General features: G+C 42.0%; 1 protein-coding gene across 5 annotated transcripts in view; it reads left to right on the forward strand.

The window, feature by feature from the left end:
* Positions 1–21,473, forward strand: part of SLC20A2 (solute carrier family 20 member 2) — a 129,857-nt gene that overhangs the window by 84,774 nt on the left and 23,610 nt on the right. For all 5 annotated transcript variants that reach the window (XM_068233659.1, XM_068233658.1, XM_068233660.1 and 2 more), the window contains 4 exons: positions 8,214–8,299; positions 11,368–11,464; positions 12,611–12,730; positions 18,771–18,968. In XM_068233659.1, the coding sequence (XP_068089760.1) occupies positions 8,214–8,299; positions 11,368–11,464; positions 12,611–12,730; positions 18,771–18,968 (501 nt within the window). The remainder of the gene's footprint in view (positions 1–8,213; positions 8,300–11,367; positions 11,465–12,610; positions 12,731–18,770; positions 18,969–21,473) is intronic.

A 21,473-nucleotide genomic window follows, 5' to 3' on the forward strand; every position in this document is an offset into this window, starting at 1 on the left:
GTTTCTTCGGAGTTTCATCGTACTCAGGAGATTGTTTTGCCCTCTTTTTGTGATAGACCTTCCAACGACAGGGAAAGGGAGTTTCATTGTTTGGATGCGAAACGCACTCTTGTAGCATACCTGACTAGGACCAGGGAGTTCAGGAAGTCGAATAATTTATTTATACTATATACAGGTAAAAAGAAGGGGCAGCAAGCATCAAAACAAACTATAGCTAGATGGATTAGGCAGACTATAATCTTGGCCTATCAGACTAGTAACTGTCCAGTACCTACCAATGTCAAAGCCCATTCCACACGTTCCTTATCCACATCTTGGGCTGAAAGAGCAGGGGCAACTATACAGCAGATCTGTCAAGCAGCAACCTGGTCGACGACATCCACATTCATCAAGCATTATAGAGTGGATGTGCTATCTCAGCAAGACCAGTCGTTTGGCAGAAAGGTGCTCCAAGCAGTTGTCCCTCCCTAGGTGAGAGTTTTTGTCTTCTAAAAAAGACTTCTTGTCTATCTCTCCTGTTGTCCCGGATGACGGTTAGAGAAATACTCCTATTAGACCTACCGGTAATGGAGTTTCTAAGCGTCTTCCGGGACAACGCCTATAACCCGGCCCTTGCTGGGTACACCTTTCTATTTTTCGCCCTATACTAGTTAGAGGAATCACTGTTGGGTGTATATATTTTTCTGCTATCTTCATTTCTGGTGGTTTCTAGTAGGTTTTACTTATGGATGCACTGAGGAATGAGGGTGGGCGGGGGCTTTTAATGCTTCTTGATTGATCGTTTCCCAGATCCGGAGGAGGGACCTGATCTCCTGTTGTCCCGGAAGACGCTTAGAAACTCCATTACCGGTAGGTCTAATAGGAGTATTTCAAAACGCTTCTCCTCTCTTTCTACATGACTATAATGTTATGCACAGGTTTCATGTGGACTACAGCTCCAAACACTCATGGTGTGCATTGGGAGATTGCCATTTACCTTCTTCAGCTGCCGAGGAAGGAGAAGGGGTGAAGCCATGGCAATCAACTTGTGTTTTTATACAGTGCTGCCCATAATTATTCATACCTCCTGGCACATTTTGATTTTGTTAATTTTATTCCACCAGCAAGTAATTTCTTGACAGAAAAGGACATGTATTTCTCCCAAAAGGTAATAAGACAATGTACTAGAGGCATTACTGTGAAAAGAAAACATTTCTCAGCTTTTATTTACATTTGAGCAAAAAGTGTCCAGTCCAAAATTATTCATACCCTTCTCAATAATCCAATTAAAAGCCTTTGTTGGCTATTACAGCAATCAGACACTTCCTATAATTGCAGACCAGCTATTTGCATGTCTCCACGGGTATTTTTGCCCGTTCCTCTTTAGCAATGAGCTTCAAATCTTTCAGGTTAAAGGGTCTTCTTGCCATCACCCTGATCTTTAGCTCCCTCCTCAGATTCTCAATTGGGTTCAAGTCTGGACTCTTGCTGGGTCACTCCAAAATGTAAATGTTGTTGTCTGCTAACCACTTCTTCACCACTTTTGCTGTGTGTTTTGGGTCATTGACATGCTGAAATGTCCACTGGTGCCCAAGGCCAAGTTTCAGCAGACTGCCTGATGTTGTCGTTGAGAATCCTCATTTATTGTTCTTTTTTTTTTCTCATGGTGCCGTTTACTGTGATTAGGTTCCCTGGTCCATTGGCTGAAAAACACCACCAAATCATTAGGTTCCCACCACCATTGACAGTGGGGATGGTGTTCTTTGGGCTGAAGGCTTCTCCTTTTTTTACGCCAAATGAAGGAAACATTGTGACCAAACAATTCAACTTTTGTTTCATCTGCCCAGAACACCAGAAGTCTTCTTCTTTGTCCAGATGAGCATTTGCAAAGGCCGTCCTCCTTGGTCTGCATCCGTGGAACCCAGTAGTGTGCAGTGTCCGTTGGATTGTCTGCCTTGAGACATTTGTTACCAAAAGAGCCCAGATTCACCAGTATGGCCTTATTGCTGATCTTTAGATTTTTTTTTCTTCCTCTTTCCCTAACCTCCTGGCCAGCACAGGTGTTTTTTTTTTTTTGTTTTTTGTTTTTTTTTTTTTGTTTTTTGTTTTTTTTTTTGGCTTCTGACCATGTCCTCTGAGATTTTCCACAGTGCAGAACATCTTGTATTTTTTAATACTTTGCACTGTAGCCATTGGAACTAGAAAACATTTAGAAATAACATTGTAGCCCTTTCCTGACTTGTGAGCAGCCACAATGCGCAGCCGAAGGTCCTCACTGAGCTCCTTTGTCTTGGCCATGACTGTCCACAAACCAACTGCAGAGAGCTACTGTTTTTCACCTGTTGAGTTGATTATAACAGCTCTTCCCAATTTTTTAGGGTAAATAAGATGCTTAAGAACAGCTTGGACTATTTGGAATGGTATAGAACTTTGGATTCTCCCACAGAATGTGACAGTTTGTGAAGGGTGTGAATAATTTTGGACTGGACACTTTTTGCTTAAATGTAAATAAAAGCTGAGAAATGTTTTTTTCCCCACAATAATTCCTCTTGTACATAGTCTTATTATCTTTTGGGAGACACCTATGTAATTTCCCGTCAGTTACTTACTGGTTGCATAAAAGTAACTTTAAGTCAAAATTTGCCAAGGGTATGAATAATTATGGGCAGCACTGTACATAAAAGTGCAATTTTACATGTAAACATTATGCCCTTTTCTTGTAAAGCAAGAAAATATTATGACTTTGATTCCACTTTAAAAGCATTCCCTGACGAGGACAAGGATGTCAGTTGGCCAGTGTCATTACTCGCTCACTATTCTGACAATTGGATTGAGCTACTGTTGTTCAGTGAGGGTACGTTTCCACTTGTGCGGCGCGATTTGCTCGCAGAAAACGCGTCAACGAATCCGCATACGGTTGTGGATTCGCTGACGTTTCCATGCAGATTTTCACGCGGAATCGTTCGCGATTTTAACTACTCGATTTTAACCATGTCAATGCCGGCAAGCATTGACATGGGTTTTTAAACAAAATCGCAGGCGGAAACGCTGGGAAAACCGCAAGACTCAAGTGCTTGCGGTTTTCCTATTTAGTTACATGACCGACGATTCGCGTGCGGGTGTGCGGTGTGCGAATTCTGGCGGCTCTGCTGTGCAGATTTTTTCTGCATAGCGAGCCGCACAGAATTTCTGACTAGTGGAAACGGCGCCATCCACTTGTATTGGTTGAGCGAATCTGCATGCAGGAAACGCATGCAGATCGCTCTAGTGGAAACGAGCCCTAAGGCCTTGTTTTCACTTGTGTGTAAAACATTTTTTTTACAAATACAAGCAACCAGCAACATTTTTTAATTATTAGTGCCCCTTTAAGTTCTCTCCTGAGTGTGTTTGCTTACCTTTGTTCATGCCTTATGTGGTGCCTGCTGGAGTACTTTAGATTAAAACTTTTTTTTCCTGTATTGGCTGGAGAGTGTAATGGTTAAAGGATACTGCAGCCGAAAGGCTGCAGAGAGATAAAACCTGCATTGTGTAGGTAAAGAAAAGTACATACTCACCGCTCCCCTCGCTCCCTGCCGTCGGGTCCCGCTCGTCAGCCACAGCTCCCGGTACTGGCCGACTCTCCTGACCCCTGACCTGGACATACTGCGCCGCACATGCGCAGTATGTCCTGTAATCTTCGCTTCTGGCGTCGCATCATGACGCCAGAAGTATGGACACTCCCCCGCCTCCTGCGTGTGCGCTCCAGCGGCTCCACTATATAAAGCTACATGCTAGTTTTATAGTGGAGCCGCTGGAGCACACACGCAGGAGGCGGGGGAGTGTCCGTACTTCTGGCGTCATGATGCGACGCCAGAAGCGAAGATTACAGGACATACTGCGCATGTGCGGCGTAGTATGTCCGGGTCAGGGGTCAGGAGAGTCGGCCAGTACCGGGAGCTGTGGCTGACGAGCGGGACCCGACGGCAGGGAGCGAGGGGAGCGGTGAGTATGTCCTTTTTTTTACCTACACAATGCAGGTTTTATCTCTCTGCAGCCTTTCGGCTGCAATATCCTTTAAGGGCTCTGCCTCTGACACAGTAGACCTGGGTTCGAATCTCGGCTCTGCCTGTTCAGTAAGCCAACACCTATTCAGTAGGAGACCTTGGGCAAGTCTCCCCAACACTGCTACTGCCTATAGAGCGCGTCCTAGTGGCTGCAGCTCTCGCGCTTTGAGTCCGCCAGGAGAAATGCGCAATATAAATGTTCTGTGTTTGTTTGTTTAGTAAAGTTCTACTGCAGATTTTTGTTTTATATCTCTTGTGAAGAACTTTCCAGTCTGCACCTTTCATGGGGATAATGACAAGTGATGTTTGGATTATTTTCCCACTGAGGTTTGCAGCAACTATAAAATCCTGATGTGCTATCTCACTTCCATGCATGGTTTAGAAAGCAACGTTTTAACTGCTGTGACCTTTGGACAGACTCACCTCAGTTCCTGTTGGTTTAATCTCATGACTTTTCAGATTTTTGCCAACTAAAGACAGGTACAGCTCTGGGCTCTCTGGTACTGAGCCAAGGATATAGTTTGTTGTTTATAACTTTGTTCACTCCCTGTGAGCCACCTCATGCAAGTTTTATAAGCTGATCAAGTGATCTGCCACATTTATTTCTGCTTAGCTAAATGACTGCAGATTAGGCAGGTTCTTCACTAGCCTGACCTGACCTAGCTTTCCACATGTTTACAGGTATGTGGAAATAGTTTCTCTGATTTAAAATATATAATGAGACCGTTACATTGGTTGACTTGCTAGTCATGAGCAAGGGAATTTTTTTTAAATGATTTTCTTGATTATTTTGCGTCCTGTCGTATCACAGGTATCAGGAAGTGAAAGGAAATGTCTTAAATGGGGATCTAAGAAGTAGTAACCTTTCCATTCGATATTTCCCTGTAAAAAGGAAAAAAAAAATCTCTGCTTTAGACCCTCTACATAATTGTTTACTAACCAGGTAGGGACTAGATTGTGAGATCCTCTGAGGGACAGTTAGTGGCAATACAATATATACTATGTACAGCGCTGCGCAATATGTCGGCGCTATATAAATAAAATAAATAAAGAATAATAATTAATAACCAGCACCATTTAAGGTGGCCTCACACCATACTTTTTTAAATATCTGTTCAATTCAAGAATTGCAATCAACTTTTCTGACTGTAACGTTTCAAAAATATGACCAATGTTACACACACGTTCAATTTTTCCCCAATTATGATAAAAATGATTGGAAACTCTGAGAAAATTGCTAGGGTGTGTATATTCATAAATTGACAATCTAACACACGCCATACAATCTTTAGAAACATTTCCAGCATTCCTGATCGATACAAATTGAAAAAGAGGGAAATTCGATCTGATTTTTCAATGGAATGAAAAACTTTAGATTTTTTTCGGGAGATCCGATCATATTTAACAAATTGCTGTAAAATCAGATAATTTTATTGGTGTGTGTGTGTGTGTGTGTGTGTGTGTGTGTGTGTGTGTGTGTGTGTGTGTGTGTGTGTGTGTGTGTGTGTGTGTGTGTGTGTGTGTGTGTGTGTGTGTGTGTGTGTGTGTGTGTGTGTGTGTGTGTGTGTGTGTGGCCACCTTTTAGAGTAGTACCTTGATTGTAGACAGCAGCAAGATTGAGATGCTAAGCAAGGTTTGTTGATTACACTAATTGAATAGTCACTTTAAGCCTCATTCCAGGGCAATTTTAATAATTGCTTGATCGTGAAGGTGCCATTTTGATGCATGAGCAGGGTTTAGACATGTGGTTTGGCAGCTAAGTGTGGAGTTTGTACTGCTCTATATAAGGGGAGGAGGGGGACAGTGGATTGTGCATGGTCGAGCAACATCCTAGCTTGTGCTTTGTTTAGTGATTTGGCGTGCTAAATCTCTAAATTACTTTGATGGATAGCTGTAGATTCTCTGCTAAGGCCTCAGTCACACTCTCAGCCCGCGTTTTGCTGCAGGAGTAATCCTATGAGATTACTCACACTGCAGCAATTGTGATTGCAAACGTGCTTGCATATAGCATTTTTCTGGCGCTTGCATTGCGATTCTTATTCACTGGAATGAGAATCACAAAATGCTATTGCCAAAAAATCGCCGAATCCCGCAATGTAGAATTGCAATTGCTAGGCACATGCATATCTTAGTTTAAGAATATGGTAACTGCTTTATTGCAGCAGCACAAATAACTTTTGGTTTATTGGTATTCTTGATTATGGACAGCACGGTGGCATAGTGGTTTGCACTCTCGCCTTGCAACGCTGGGTCCCCGGCTCGAACTCCAGCCAGGTCAACATCTGCAAGGAGTTTGTATGTACTCCCTCTGTCTGTGTGGGTTTCCGGGCACTACGGATTCCTCCCACATCCCAAAAACATACGGATAAGTTAATTGGCTTTCCACTACACGGTACATGCATAGACATAAGAGGGATTAGATTGTGAGCCCCTCTGAGGGACCGTTAAGTGACAAGACAATAATACACTGCACAGCACTGAATAAGATGCTGGGGCTATGTAAATACTAAAAAATACTAATAATTGATTGGTTTATTTCATTTTTGTCGACTAGGCTCTGCTCTTACTGTATATATGTTATTTATGATGACCGTTAGAAATAGAACATTTTATCATGTTTTCTCTTTTAATTATAGTTTACATTTATTAGGAGTCATTTTTTTCCCCAACTCCAGGTACCCAAAAATTACTCCTACTCCTGGTCTATGACTCTACAGCCCTGGTTGCCTAGCAGTCCTGCTAGGCAACCAGGTGGTTAGTTTGCGTGTACATGATTAGTGAATTAGTTTCATGTACATGTCAGATGTGTTTCAGACACCACTGACCACAATGATCAGCAGGACTGCTTGGCAACTGGTACTGTTTAAAAGGAAACAAATATGGCAGCCTCCATATACCTTTTTCTTCAGGTTTCCTTTATGGAATAACTTATCCCAACATAGGTGCCCACAGGAGGTGTGGTTACTACTTGTTGAAAACCTAGGCTCCAGAATATGTTGTAGGAATGAATGGAGAACGCCACGTGGCTCTAACTTACAGCTGCAGTGTGCTTGGCTCAGGTGTGGTAATGGGGAATTTTGGCCTGAAAGCTAGTTAATACCTGAAGCTTTAAAATATTAATATTCTTTGAAACCAGGAAGTAGTGCATTTATATTATTGTCTAGAATAATATTAATACTGTAAAAACTGAACAATAACTGAGCAGGCTGTGGTCCTCTATAAAGTGCAATTGTACATTGATTGAAGCCAGTGAAAGGCAACTTAGGCCCAGTGTACACCAAAACCGCTAACAGATCCTCAAAACGCTAGCGTTTTTTTTAGCATATTTCAGAGCGATTCTAGGCATGTTTAGATACGTTTTCTAAACATGCCTAGCATTTTTGGGAGCGTTTTTGTGTAGCAGATTACACATATTGTTACAGTAAAAGCTGTTACTGAACAGCTTCTGTAACAAAAACGTCTGGAAAACCGCTCTGATGTAGCGTTTTCCAGAGCGGTTTGTGTTTTTCCTATACTTGACATTGAGGCAGAAACGCTTCTGCAAACCGCAAACGTGCAGCAGGAGGCTCGTTTGTGGTTTGCTAAAAACCTTAAACCGCTGGTGTTCACCATCTCATTGAAATACATTAGCCAAGCATTTTCACAGGCAGATGCGGTTGGCGGATCGCTGCTAAAACCGCTCGGTGTGCACTGGGCCTTACACATCTAAGTGAAATTGTAGACTGACCACTTTTGTAGTTTGACTAGAATGGAGAAGCTTTAGAGCCTTTTATAGATATTGTATTGCTATGGCCTCACCGAAACCTATCATATACTGAATTGCGTTAACTTCTTATTGCCTATCCACAGATCACTCTGTAGGTTTCCCACCACATGTATGCAGTCCTTGTTAAATGAAATTGCGGAACAAAATTATAAGGAGTTACTGAGAATTTAGCATGGCTTACGCATATTACCACTCATAGTCAAGGGATTTTTGTACATACAGATGTAATGGCAGTTTGTACAGTGCTATATTATTAATAATACATCTATAATCGTGCATGTTTGCTTGATATTTTGAGATTTAATGCATGGTGATATATATAATTATGGCAATGTCTTGACATTAAGGAAATTAGATGTACACTTTGCTGTTCTAAATCTAAATATTTTTTTACTCTTGATTTTTTTTTTTTTGTTTAATTGTAGTTGCTTCCTGGTTCATTTCACCCCTGCTGTCTGGGCTGATGTCTGGTGCACTTTTTATGCTGATTAAGTATTTCATCTTGAATAAGGTAAATCACATCAGGATCCTCTCACGCATACTTCAAATAAGGGCGTGAGAAAATTGGGCGCCGGGTATATTTGAAATTTTAAGATATTTTTATTGTTCTATTTTATCTGAGATCTACCATATATACTCGACTATAAGTCGAGAAATTTAGGTCTGATCTGCTTTTGTGAAGTAGGGGGGTCGACTTACACTCGCATCAGGCCTAAATTTCTGACTTGCAGCCGAGTATCAAGAGTCCCCACTACTCTGCATCTTCTGCATTCTGCCCCCCTAGTGCTGCCAGCCAGTCAGATCGTATCCCCCTGCTCTTATAGAATTTTTGGTTACCATAATGTTGCTCCCCCCTCCACGCAGGAGAATGGACTAACCCCCGCTCATTACATATGCCTTCAGGCACGGCTGAGAATGCTGACCCCCGCTCAGCACGTGATCCTCCTTAGCTGCGGGGGTAGGAGCTGCTCACTGTGCCTCACTCATTGTACCTGATAGCTGAGATGACTAACGAGGCTCTCTCCCCAGCAGTCGCTCTATAAACAGCGCTGGCACTTCAGGGAGAGCGGCTATTAGACAGGCTGTGCTTATGACAGTGATGCGGGGGGCGCAGCTTAAATCGCTGGTGTCTTGTTAACAAAAAGCTGCTTGCATCAGGGACAGCTGGGCTGGCGAAGACAATGATCGGTGGCTGGAGGTAAGAGCCGCTCTAAATCTCTCCGATCCAGCCACCGATCATTGTCCTCACCAGCTGTCCCTGGTGCAAGCAGCTTTTTTTTTTTTTTTTATTACAAGACACCGGCGATTTAAGTTCCGCCCCCCGCATCACTGTCATAAGCACAGCCTGTCTAATAGCTGCTCCCCCTGTAGTGTCAGCACTGTTTATACAGATATTATAGCGTCACTGTGCAGCGCCAGGGAGAGAGCAGCGTTGTTGATCTCAGCCAGCAGGTATCTATCCCAGCCAGATCTGAGTCGACTGGGTCGACTTATACTTTAGGGCCCGTTCACACTGCACGCGTTTCCAGCCGCGTTTTGGAAACGCGTGCAGGTGGCCAAAACGCACGACATCAGACATTGCATAGAGTGCAATGTCTGATGTTCACACTGCATGCGTTCCGGACCTGTGCGGTCCGGGAACGCATGCTGCACGCAGATTTTGCAAAAACGCGTGGCTGTCCCATTCACTTTTCAGTGATGGGATCAGCCACGCAACGCACACAAACGCGGATGGCCATGCGTTCGTACGCGTTGCGGTCCGCACGCGTTCCGCACGCATGGCCATCCGCATTTCTGATCTGAACGGGCCCTTAGTCATCAAAAAATTCCAGCTTAAGAGTGTCAAATATTTGGGTCGACTTGTACACGGGGTCGACCTATATTAGAGTATATACGGTAATAATAAATGTTAAAATGACCATATTAAAAAATAAATGTTAAAATAACTATAATAAAAAATCACAAAATATCAAAATAACAATGAAAATATGACAGTAGTAATAAGAATAGTAAAACATTGAACTGCTTGTAATGTATCTGGATGTCATGGAAAGTAAACAATAGATCTGTTTGTCATGGATAATGTGTTTTTTATTTTGTCTGTGCCAAAAATAATTCCATGTACTATCCTCTGTACTTGGCAAAATAAACCTGATCCTGATATTCTGTATTTTTCCTCTTAATATACCCCACCATTAACTCTGTAATAATGTTGAAATAAATTGAAAACCAATTAAGACAAACACAATCTTAATGTGATGTAACACAGCTATATTACAGTATAATGTACTGTAAAAATAGCTTTGTGCATCTTGCAAGGCCGGGATTTCTTTGTCTGGTTGTTTTAGTTTAAAGAGGAACTCCAGTGAAAATAATGTAGTAAAAAAAGTGCTTCATTTTTTACCATAATTATGTATAAATGATTTAGTCAGTGTTTGCTCATTGTAAAATCTTTCTTCTCCCCGATTTACATTCTGACATTTATTACATGGTGACATTTTTCCTGTGGGCAGGTTATGTAGCTGCTGCTAGCTGTTTTGGCCGTTGGAGACAGCTGTAAACCGCTAATTCCTGTCTGTGAACCTTGTTACATTGTAACAAACTGCCAAAAGTACCGCGGTACTCAGAGCTTCTTGTGGGAGGGGATTCAGCACAAAATCAGTCATACAGCGCCCCCTGATGGTCTGTTTGTGAAAAGCATTATATTTCTCATGTAAAAGGGGGTATCAGCTACTGATTGGGATAAAGTTCAATTCTAGGTTGGAGTTTCTCTTTAAATGAGTTCTCAATAATGGAGTGTCTGCTGTAATTGTACCTCCTGTAACCCCAATAACTTGGCCATCTAGCATGACATTTCTTTGCATTTTTCCCCATAGCAAATCACATACTGTGCTCTGCATTGCCTAACTCCCAGCAACCTCATGCCCAGTTTGGCACAGTCTGCGACTCAGTAGTTAGAAACCTCTGCTTTAGAGTAATAAGCTAATGGTTGTTTATTTATTCATGTTTTCTCAATGGAGACCTTAGTTGATTGGCACATGCAAACTGGTACTTTTATCCCCTTTTAAAATGGCCTCAAAACTTGCTGTCGTACTGACTACTTTGCCTTCACTAATTTAAGTCTCACATTGCAATATTGTTAATTCTAGGTCAGCGATTTGGGATGTATTAAAGGTAGAGGATAAGCATATAGCCATAGATCCCTCCAGTAAGCATAGAGCAGGCAGCAGGGTGGGTGTTGGCAGCTAGAGAGCAATACTCACTCTCTAGTTCCTACCTTTCCTGCTGAAAAGCTAACTTTGTGGCCAGCACTACAGGTCAGAAGATTCTTATTTTGAGACTGAGCTAGATCTGCCACGCTGGGCACTTAGCAGTAGCAGGGGTAGGGAAGAGGTCAAGTGATCTGTGCTCACCTGGAGAGGCTGGCTGCTGCTTCCTCCCAGCCCCTCTGTCTACTTTTAGGTGTGGGTGCTGTTGTCACAGGGGAATGTTTGGAGTAAATCTGTACTGCTGTTTTAGCATTAAATGAAGCCATGTTCTTGCTTGGATACAATTGATCACTTTGTTTGATTTTTGCAGGAGGATCCAGTGCCTAGTGGGCTGCGAGCACTCCCAATATTTTATGCTGCTACAATAGGAATTAATGTATTTTCCATATTATATACAGGGGCACCATGTAAGTATGTTTACTTTTTTATGCATGGGGTTGAAGGGTGCCTGTGTAGAAACAAGGGCTGTCCAGACTGTACAAAGTGTGTCTCTTAACTGTACTGCAAATGCTGTCTATGCATAGGTAGAGGAATGCTAATAATTCTGTCTTGCAAGCAAATTTATTGCAAAATTGTTTGCTGCTTGGAATTGGCCTAATCAAATGCACTTCCTGCAGGTTTTGATTGGCACAGTTCTAAGCAGTATACAATTTGCATGCAAGCTGTAATGATTTGTATCTCTTTGACCATCTCTAGAGATCGGTCAGCAAATCAGATACAGTAATGTAGACACAGTTGAGAGAAAGAGAGTGTGCAATTTTACATTTTGGTCTAAAGCCTATGTATGTTTTATTTAAAAAAAAAAAAAAAAAAAAAAGCAAGCAATGATTCAAAAATCAGCATAGAGGAGCTGATTTCCTGGGTGCATGGCAAAGGGAGCCTTTACAGATTCCCCTGATTTGTGCTGTTTACTCAAAATTGGTTGTTAAGTTGTACAACATGGAAAGTGCAACCCTGTCTGTACCCCTAATCTGATGGAGTTGGGTCCGGATCGTAATGGAACAGATGAGAAATGGATCCAGTGTTAACCAATGGATAAGTTCACGCTGGTCCGTTCAAATGGATCCGTTTGGGGTGTTCCACCATACGGACTGCAAGTTTTGGTCTGCTGCTATTTTTCCGTACTGACGGATGCGTCACATTAACCACGCGCGAGTGAAATGGAGGGTCATGGATAGAAAACTGATCCATGCCACTGCTCAGTTTTTACACAGATCAGTTGTCCATCCATGCCAGTGTGAATCGGGCCTTACTCAGTAATTGTATGTATTGTATGCAAATGTATAAGTTGAAAAACATTAGCCCTGACAAACATTGGTTTTTCAGTTTGAGTATACAATCCATTTTTATTGTTTCTTTAAATATACGACAGATTGCTTCCACATATTTGAATTTCATGCTAAAAAAACAAAACAAAAAAACTTGATCTTTGACCTCAGAATCTGAAGAATAGAATTAATGTTTTTGCAGAAATGTGTACATGTAACAACCTTTGTTTTTTTGATGATGATTTTTGTGTTTTTTTGTTTTTTTTTTCCTGTTTTGTTTTTCAGTACTAGGAATGCACACCTTCCCAGTGTGGGCCACAGCTCTGATATCAATAGGCGTTGCCATTTTATTTGCTTTAGTAGTGTGGTTTTTTGTATGCCCGTGGCTGAGAAAGAAAATAGCAAGTATGTTTTTTCTTCTTAATCCTATTTTTATAAAAAGTAGCAATAACATGGTTTTATTTTCTGAACTGCCTATCCCTAGATTTCCTGAATTCTTATGTGCAGATTATTTTTCTAAGATGGGGCTGCAATGGAAGTGTATTGAAACTGACCACATTACTGAATTTAGCTATAGTTTTGATGAGAGAAGCAGAGTGTGTAAGAGAGAAATATGGAGATGGCTACTATTGTCCAAATACAATAAGTGTTCCGTGGTTTTAACGTTGACTCTCTGGATAGAATGGGATGTTCACTGCCTTCTGTACATCTACTTGCTTTCTGAGGCAGCAGCCTACACTAATAATGGTTGGCAGTTATAAAAAAGTCTCTCACCAGGAATAATCATGTGGATCGGTTTTATTTTCCTGTAATGCTCTTGATCTGCAGACTTGTAAAAGGTAAGCGCAGGAAATGTAGGCGCTTATTATCAGCAGAAATGTGGGCACTGCATAGGTCCCTGTCATTTAAATTGTGAAATTTGGCTGACTGGGCCACCTGCTTTAAAGGAAACTGAAGTCAAAAATAAAAAATGACATTTACTCACCCGGGGCATCCCTCAGCCCCCCGAAACTGGATGGTGCCCTCGCAGCCCCGCTCCGATCCTCCTGTCCCCGCCGATGGCTACTTCCGGGTTCGGCGACAGCCGCCGACAGGCTGGAAACGCGGTCGATTTTCCGCATTCCCAGCCGCTATATCACCCTCTATGCTGCTATAGCGTATAACATATACACTATAGCAGCATAGAGGGTGATATAGCGGCTGGGAACGCGGAGAATCACTCGCGTTCCCAGCCTGTCGGCGGCTGTCGCCGAACCCGTAAGTAGCTGCCGGCGGGGACAGGAGGATCGGAGCGGGGCTGCGAGGGCACCATCCAGCTTCAGGGGGCTGAGGGATGCCTCGGGTGAGTAAATGTCATTTTTTATTTTTGACTTCAGTTTTCCTATAAGTAACAGACAGCCTCAGTGCCCACATTTCAGACTATAAATGGTATTTCGTATGAGGTGCCCATATTTGTTTTTGCAATTTTGATTATCGTTCTTGCATGTTTTTTTTTTTCATTTGCAGTGGGGAAAGGGGGGTTAAGGTTGGGTGGGTGGGTAAGTTATGATTAGGCATGGGGAAGTTGCTTTTAAGCTTAGTGGAGTGTCTTTAAAGGGACTCCGAGCACCTCTGATAGGTATGCCTACTGCAAAGTACTTAAAGATGCATACCTGTAGCTTGTGCTCTCTTCTTTCATTTGATGCCTGAATCGCCGTTCTACACCAAATAGTTTTCGTTCAGTTTAATAATCGCAGCTGCCATCTTGGCTATGTTATAACTGCCGGGTCACCCCTGTATTCTCTGTTAGAGAAGTGCATCACTGAATGAAGCAGGGAGAGGAAGTGACACGCATTGCCATTGCAAGAGGCTCCTCCAGAGGGGTCATAGCACGACTTTGTTGGAAGTCGTCTGGCTTAAAGTCATGCCCATGAGAGGTGCTTGGAGTCCCTTTAAAGAGTAACTGTTACGCATAAAAAACAAAATCAATTCTCTAATTTTATCAAAACTGATAAAAAGCTTTCTAAAAGGCAATGCCTAAATTCAAAACTAAACTTATTTTTTTTTTTTTTTTAATTGCCGATGAATCCTCATGTCCCCGCTCTAATGTGCGCAGCAATTAGCTGCAAAAGAGAAGTTGCAGTGCAGGCTGGGGGGGGGGGGGGAGGTGGGGGAGTCCTTTTCTCCCCATACACAGCTAGTTCAGCCTGATTGGCTGAAGCCTGTGTCACTCACTCCTATCCCTCTCTTATTGGCCGCCTCACGTCTGCCACTGTCCGTCCCCTCCCCGCACTCCAGCCCGACAGGCATCTCCACCGATCGGTGCGCAGCATTATAGAGCTTAGTGGGGAAGAATATATGCAGCACACATAGATTCGCCTCAACTTGGTTCCAGGCAATGGAGCTGCATTTATTCTTTCCTGCTAAGCGCTGTTATGCTGCGAGACCAAATGGATGCTGCAGGTTTGAGGGGAAATGCAGGGGAAATCCCTATTGATATGGTAGCAGGGCTGGGGGGGTTCTCATGGATGCGGGGGTGCTGCTAATGTAGCGCTGGCTATTACTGTGGGGGGGGGGGGGGGGGTAAGGGAGGAAATGACCTCAGCCATGGCTTCGCTGGAGGGACTAAAGATGATCCCTGCCAGGGAACAGGATTTTCTGCATTACCTTACTTTTGTTTTATAAAATTCACTGAAATCAAATCGTGGACAGTGCAATGTATCTGTCATGTAAGTAGAGCAAATATTTACCTACCTTTTTATTATTTTTTATCCTGGTATAGTTTGGCTGATAGCTCCTCTTTAAGGTTTGGCGTGCGTTGGGTCTTTAAGGTAGATGTTGGGGGAAATTAGAGTTAGGTGTCGTAGTGGGGGTTAAGGTTGGGCATCGGTAGAGGGAGGGTTTGGAGGGTTCTGTGCAAGAATAGGTTTAGACTTAGTTGTAATAAAATATGGGTGTTATATACTGATATTTTACTATTGTACTTTACACTTTCAAAGCAAAGAATATTGGTAAATTTACAGAAATTCTACTTGCTGAAATTGGGAACCCAAATTTCCCCACACCTCTTTTTCATGTACATGACTCAGAAGTATTATGACAAAAAAAGCAGAAATAAAGGCGTTTTACATTGTCAGGCAAAAGACACCGGTTTACAGGTTTACTTAAAAATTGAATGGACGGAACCCATATATTCAGCATGTCTACTTTAAAAGATTAATTTGCACGTTGTCAACCCCACCATGACCAAATTTTTGTTTGATTTATTCTTGCTTAGTGTGGAAACCCAAAAATACTTACTTTTTACTTTTAAACAGAAGTTCCTATTTATAGAGACTCTGAAGCCTCCTAAATAAAGCCTCATTTGCCGTGGGATAGCGGCGGTTCAGCTAGCCCATTAATGCTTAACAAGACTGGATAAAAAAAGGGTAATTTTGAGGCTTCAGACTCTCTTTAAAGCAGAATGAAACACAAGGAAACGGCCCAGTATATTAAGGCACTTTAGGTAAGGTAAATGGTTATTTTTTATTTTGTAGGATAATCAAATAACATTTTGAAATTAATAAATTAATTCTACAAAATCTAACAACATCCCTCGATCAGAAGCAAAGTTTACGTTTACTTTTCTATTTGATTGATCATTTTAACAAACTTAAAAAGCAAAAAATATGGTTGTATTGTATACGGCCGCCTTAATAATCATTAACCAGTTAATGTTTTCACTACAGTATATCTATTCCCCTGGAGTCTTCATCTTAGCTCCAGGGGCGTAGATATACGCATCTTGCTGCTCCTGCTGCTGCGCATGCTCCCACTTCCTCATGCATGTGCTTTAGCGTGTACTCACCACTGCTCATTAGCTCCGAGGTCAATGAATGGGAACGCAGTTCCCATTTATTGATCTAAGTTCACGTGTCAATGATCGCCAGCAACAATATGATGCTTGCGTCATTGTGATGTCGGAAGTAACATATCCACGCATTACTTCCTGTTTAGTGTATTTATAGTACCCTAACAGAAATAATGTGCGAGGACATCTTGTAGCCAATTTACATCTACTGTATTTTTTCGAACAATAAGACTCTCCGGACCATAAGATGCACCTAGATTTATAGGGCAAAAACCAGGGGGAAAAAATATATACTAAACCTGGTGCGTCCATGGTGCAGGAGTGTTTAAGCTGCTGAAGTCAGTGATGTGAGGCAGGGATGGCAGTTTTCAGGCAATATACCCCTCACTTCTCTCTCTGAACCACAGCATGAAGCAGCCTGCATTTTTACTATGAAATGCTTTATTAGGCAATAAAAGGTAAACTAGTACAGAATATCAATGATCTATATATCAGTGATATAAGAAATATAGACTGTGCATCGCAATTTTCTTTTTACTTTTTAATGCTTAATCAGACATAAAAAGGTACGCAAGCCTGCAGGAATCAGTGTCGCTCACACCAGGATCGGTGGTGCTTTTCCCCAATGAGGTCATGAAGCAAGGGACCCTTAAAGCCACAGCGCTAACGATCGCTCCAGGGTATACCCAGTGGAGCTGCCGCTCCTGGGGTTGTACAAGATGAGTAACGCTGATCCTCCCTCTAGGCTGAAGCACTACAAGACACTGAGCATTAGGGAAAGAGCAGAGCCGCCAGTCCCGGGCGAATGGATAATCATCCCCACAGCACGCTGGCCATTAGGAAAACCGCAGCCTAAGTGAGAGCAGAGCTGCTGGTCCCCGCAGCATGCTGGACATTAAGAGAAGTGTCCCCTCAGTGACAGCAGAACCGCCAGTTCTGGGTTGAATGACAGTGATTCCTGCAGGCTGCATCACGTTGAGGTCTGGAGGGAGGGGGAAGGGTGAGCCAAAATCGGCCATCAAGCGGGGGGGGGGGGGGGAGCCACATTCGGACCATAAGACGCACCAACATTTTCCCCCTCTTTTGGGGGGATAAAAAGTGCGTCTTATAGTCCGAAAAATATGGTACATACATTTTTTTTTCCAATAAAAACCCTACAAATATTATTAAAATTAACTCCTTACCTCCCATACTCTCCCATAGTTACCCACATAGAAATTTTGCATTAAAAAAATTGACAATTAAAAAACATAGTTACCTTAGGGGGTTAACTTTTTAAGATGTATGTAAAGAGGGTATATTACTGTTGTTTTTAAAAATATGGGCTTGTAAATAGTGATGGACGCAAAACTGAAAAATGCACGGTTATTTCCAATAAAAATTGTGTCCCTATCAATGTATGGCGCCAATATTTTAAATTATGGTAGCATGTATTATTTTAAAATTATACTGGCCAAAAACTGAGAACTAATTTTTTTCTTATTACTACCATTAAAATGCCTTTAAGGTACATACACACAACTGATTTTTCCAAACGACCCGTTGTTTGGACGTCAAGTCAGATGTGTGCACAAACGATCGTTAAGCTGATAAGACTGGTTTTGACCGATCCGCCAAGCAGATCCGTCTATACCAGTCTTATCAGCTGAATGATCGTTTGTACCCACGTCTGACTGGTCGTTTGGAAAAATCAGATGTGTGTATGTACCTTTGGTAAAAAATAATAGCAAACTATACCACCTGTAGAAAGCCTAATTGGTGGTGAAAAAAATAAGATATAGATCATTTCATTGTGATAAGTATTGATAAAGTTATTGATGAATGAAAGCGGGGAGCGCTGACAGGTGAAAATTGCTCTGGACTATAAGGGGGAAAAACCCTCAGTGGTAAACTGGTTAAAGTCTTGCCTTTTAAAATTGTCACATTATGAAGCAGGGGGGCTTTCTCCTTCTTCTTTTCTTGGTTTGCTAATTTAATGCAATGTGTAGCAATGTTCTTCTTGACGCTGAAAGCCTAATGTATTTTTAGCTGGCCAGTGAGACAGTGGAAGACTATCCTGTCCTTCACTGTAACCACTATTGAAAACCACTATTGGTGGCCAAGGGTTGACCAAAGGTCTGCTGCTTCAGTGGGGGAAGGCTGGATTTTCTGATTGGTAGCTCCCATTGACCTGAATAGCAGCACTGTGCTGCAGCAGGTATGATGTGGCACTGATGATGTACCCTCACATCCTTGCATATAACACACCTGGCATTTTTATGACCTTTGACATTGTTACCCCTGTTACATGCCTCCATTTATTGCGTGTCATTTTGAGAATATTACACCCTTCTCCTGCTAAGTACCTCCTCTTGTAGTTGTAGCATGAGAAAGAAGGCATTTTATAAATACAAACTGCAGTGGAAGTCTCTGTTATTTGCAAGTAACAAGTATTGTTTGCTTATCTATGCAAACCTATAATTTTGTTGTACCGTGTGTGTGTATAGTACATGTTTCAATCTGTTTGGCTTATAATACTTTGTTGTCACTGTTGCTTTTCTCTAAACGTTCCTCTACCTGTAGCTTTCTTGTCTTGTTGTCTGTGATATATACTATTTACTTACTTGGTTCGTGCAGGTCGATTAAAGAAAGAGGCGTTGACCCATATATCACAGGAAAGCCTTGATAAAATCCAGGATGAAGATGCTGCTGTCTTTAAAGAATTGCCCGGTGCAAAGGGCAGTGATGAAAGTGTGGTGCCTCTTACTAGTTCCACCACTGAAGCTGCTAATGGATCGGACACCGTTGCAAATGGAAACACCAGAATACCCTATGGTATGACTTTATTCACATGTTTGATAGCTTAGCTTTGAAATCTTAGGAACATTTGGCAGCTTGTTCATTGTCAGTTGCCAACTAGGACTCAGACATTTGCTCTTCCTATGGCCTTTTCATTCTCTGCATAAGCAGTTGAGCAGGTTTGTAGATTTTTGTTAATGTGCATGTTTTGGAATAACTGCTTTAATGTTGTTTAATCGTACATTGTCAACATGCCCCCAGGTAGCTATATTAATGTTCTATCAAATTAGCATTGTTTTTATTCCTGTTGGTTCTTTGGTAATGCTGAAAGTCGTATTTTGGCTTCTTAAAGGGAAGAAAGTTTGTTGTTCACCAGGAAGCTAAAGGCCATCCCCACCCAGCCAGTGACACAGCCTCTCTATCCACCCCTTCTGTTCTGGGGAAGGTACATGGTGATCTGTGCCACTGGCTGAGATTCTTATTTTTTTGTATTGATTGATGAATTGCGGTTATTTTTATTATGGTTCCTCGTGAAATGTAATCCAAACCGATGCTAAACAGTTGTTTTAGGCAAAAAAAACAAACGGTTGGTAGATGAAGGTCTACTTTAACCACTTTTGGAAAATGTGAAATATTCTCCACAAAGAATTAGTATAGAAATCACATTTTTCCAGTCATCCTGAAGACTGATGGGTATGCAAGCTTACTAAGAGGTTACCAGTGTAATCAACGGATATGGCTTCTCTAACATTCTATTTCACAGATAATTGTTATAATAAAAGTACTTCTACTGTAAGAACAAAGCCCAGTGTGTAGTGGTTTCACTAGTGTGAAGTCGAGCTGTGCTGTTATGCAATCTGACATTTGTACATTGTTGTCATTTGGATTATAGTACATTACAAACAGTGTCTTCTTTTGAGCTGTAATATGTTTAACAAGTTAATATGAGTGTACTTATCCATACATTTTGTCAGGTCTAGGACAAATTCAACAAAAGTTTAAACCCCCGGCTCATTAAAAAAATGAATTTGATATATTACCTTTGGTGTTACTGTTTATATAATGTAATCAGGATTATATATATATATATATATATATATATATATATATATATATATATATATATATATGTATATGTATATGTATGTATGTATGTATATATATATATATATATATTGTGCATGTAGCTCTCGGATATATCTGGAGTGACCTAGGAGCCTTCCTAGGGCCCAATAGGTGCTCATGGGGCTTGTCTCCACTTTTCACATATTCTCCTACCCACAGCAAACTAAAAACTAAATCTGAAGTAGAATTTTAAGGAAAAAAACAGATACTTAAGGAAAGGGAAGGCTCTGGGTCTTAATGAGTCTTTCCGTTCTCCTCACGGTTCCTAAATTCCAGCCCTGGATTCCTGATTCAAATCTCCCGCTGTGGAAGGCTTCTGAACCCTGAGTGCTCCCGGACAGTTCAGTACTGCGCATGCTCAAGCGTGAGAGACCATGTGCAGTGCAGAGCAGCCAGTCTTCGGGAGCGTTTGGGCCTTGGGCAACAGCAGAGAGCAGTCACCGATCGATCTGAGACTAATAGGACTATGAGGCTCGTTAGAACCCAGAGCCTTCCCTCTCCTTAGGCAAGTCGTCATTTTTTTTTTGTTTTGTTTTTTCTCGCTTCATACTCCCTTTCAGCTTGGGGCCTGTTTCCAGTACACGCAGATTGGATGCAGAATGGATGCAGAAAAACTGACCCCAATGAAATCCTATGGGCCTGTTTCCGCTAAACACGATTTTTCTGATGCAGATTTTTCCATAGGCATTCATTGGAGTCAGTTTTTCTGCATCCATTCTGCATCCAATCTGCGTGTAGTGGAAACAGGCTCTTACCGTTTTGCCTCCAGTCAGATAAGTGGGCCTTCTTGAACTTCCCCCTGCCTTTTGTCTCCCTGTACTGACTGAGCTCCCCTATTTTAGACCAAAACTTTTAGTATCCTCATTCATGTTGGCAGTGACAGGAGTGGATGGCCAATACAGTAGTGTCTGAGCTCGTTAGAAGATATATAGTTACCATAATTCCTAAAGAACAGTTGCATATGTATAGCTCTTGAAACAGTGTGTCTACTATATATTTAAATCTGTTGTATGTAGCCACTAAGGCCTCGTTCACATCTCTTCAGTGCAGATGGCATGCGTACGATCGCATGCCATCTGCGCCACTGTGCTGCTGATCCCATCCATTGACAGTGATGGGATCAGCTCTGCGCTTCTGGGCAAAATGCAGGCAGCAGTACGCAAGCGCTTCCTAGCGCATCGTACTGCTGCGCAGCGCAGTAGATGTGAACGGTAAAAGGGCTGTCTATGCCCTTCTGCCGTTCTTGCGTTTCAGCACATCATATGCGCTTCCAAATGCACACGCATGCGCATATGATGTGAACGAGGCCTAATATATTAACACATCCCTGGAGTTGTACTATACAGATACAGTACTGCTGCATTGTCCATTGTGGTGTGAACCAAGCCTCACACTGCAGTCCAGATATGGAACTAC

The sequence above is a fragment of the Hyperolius riggenbachi genome, chromosome 1 (genome assembly GCF_040937935.1).
Source record: "Hyperolius riggenbachi isolate aHypRig1 chromosome 1, aHypRig1.pri, whole genome shotgun sequence".
NCBI lineage: Eukaryota > Metazoa > Chordata > Amphibia > Anura > Hyperoliidae > Hyperolius > Hyperolius riggenbachi.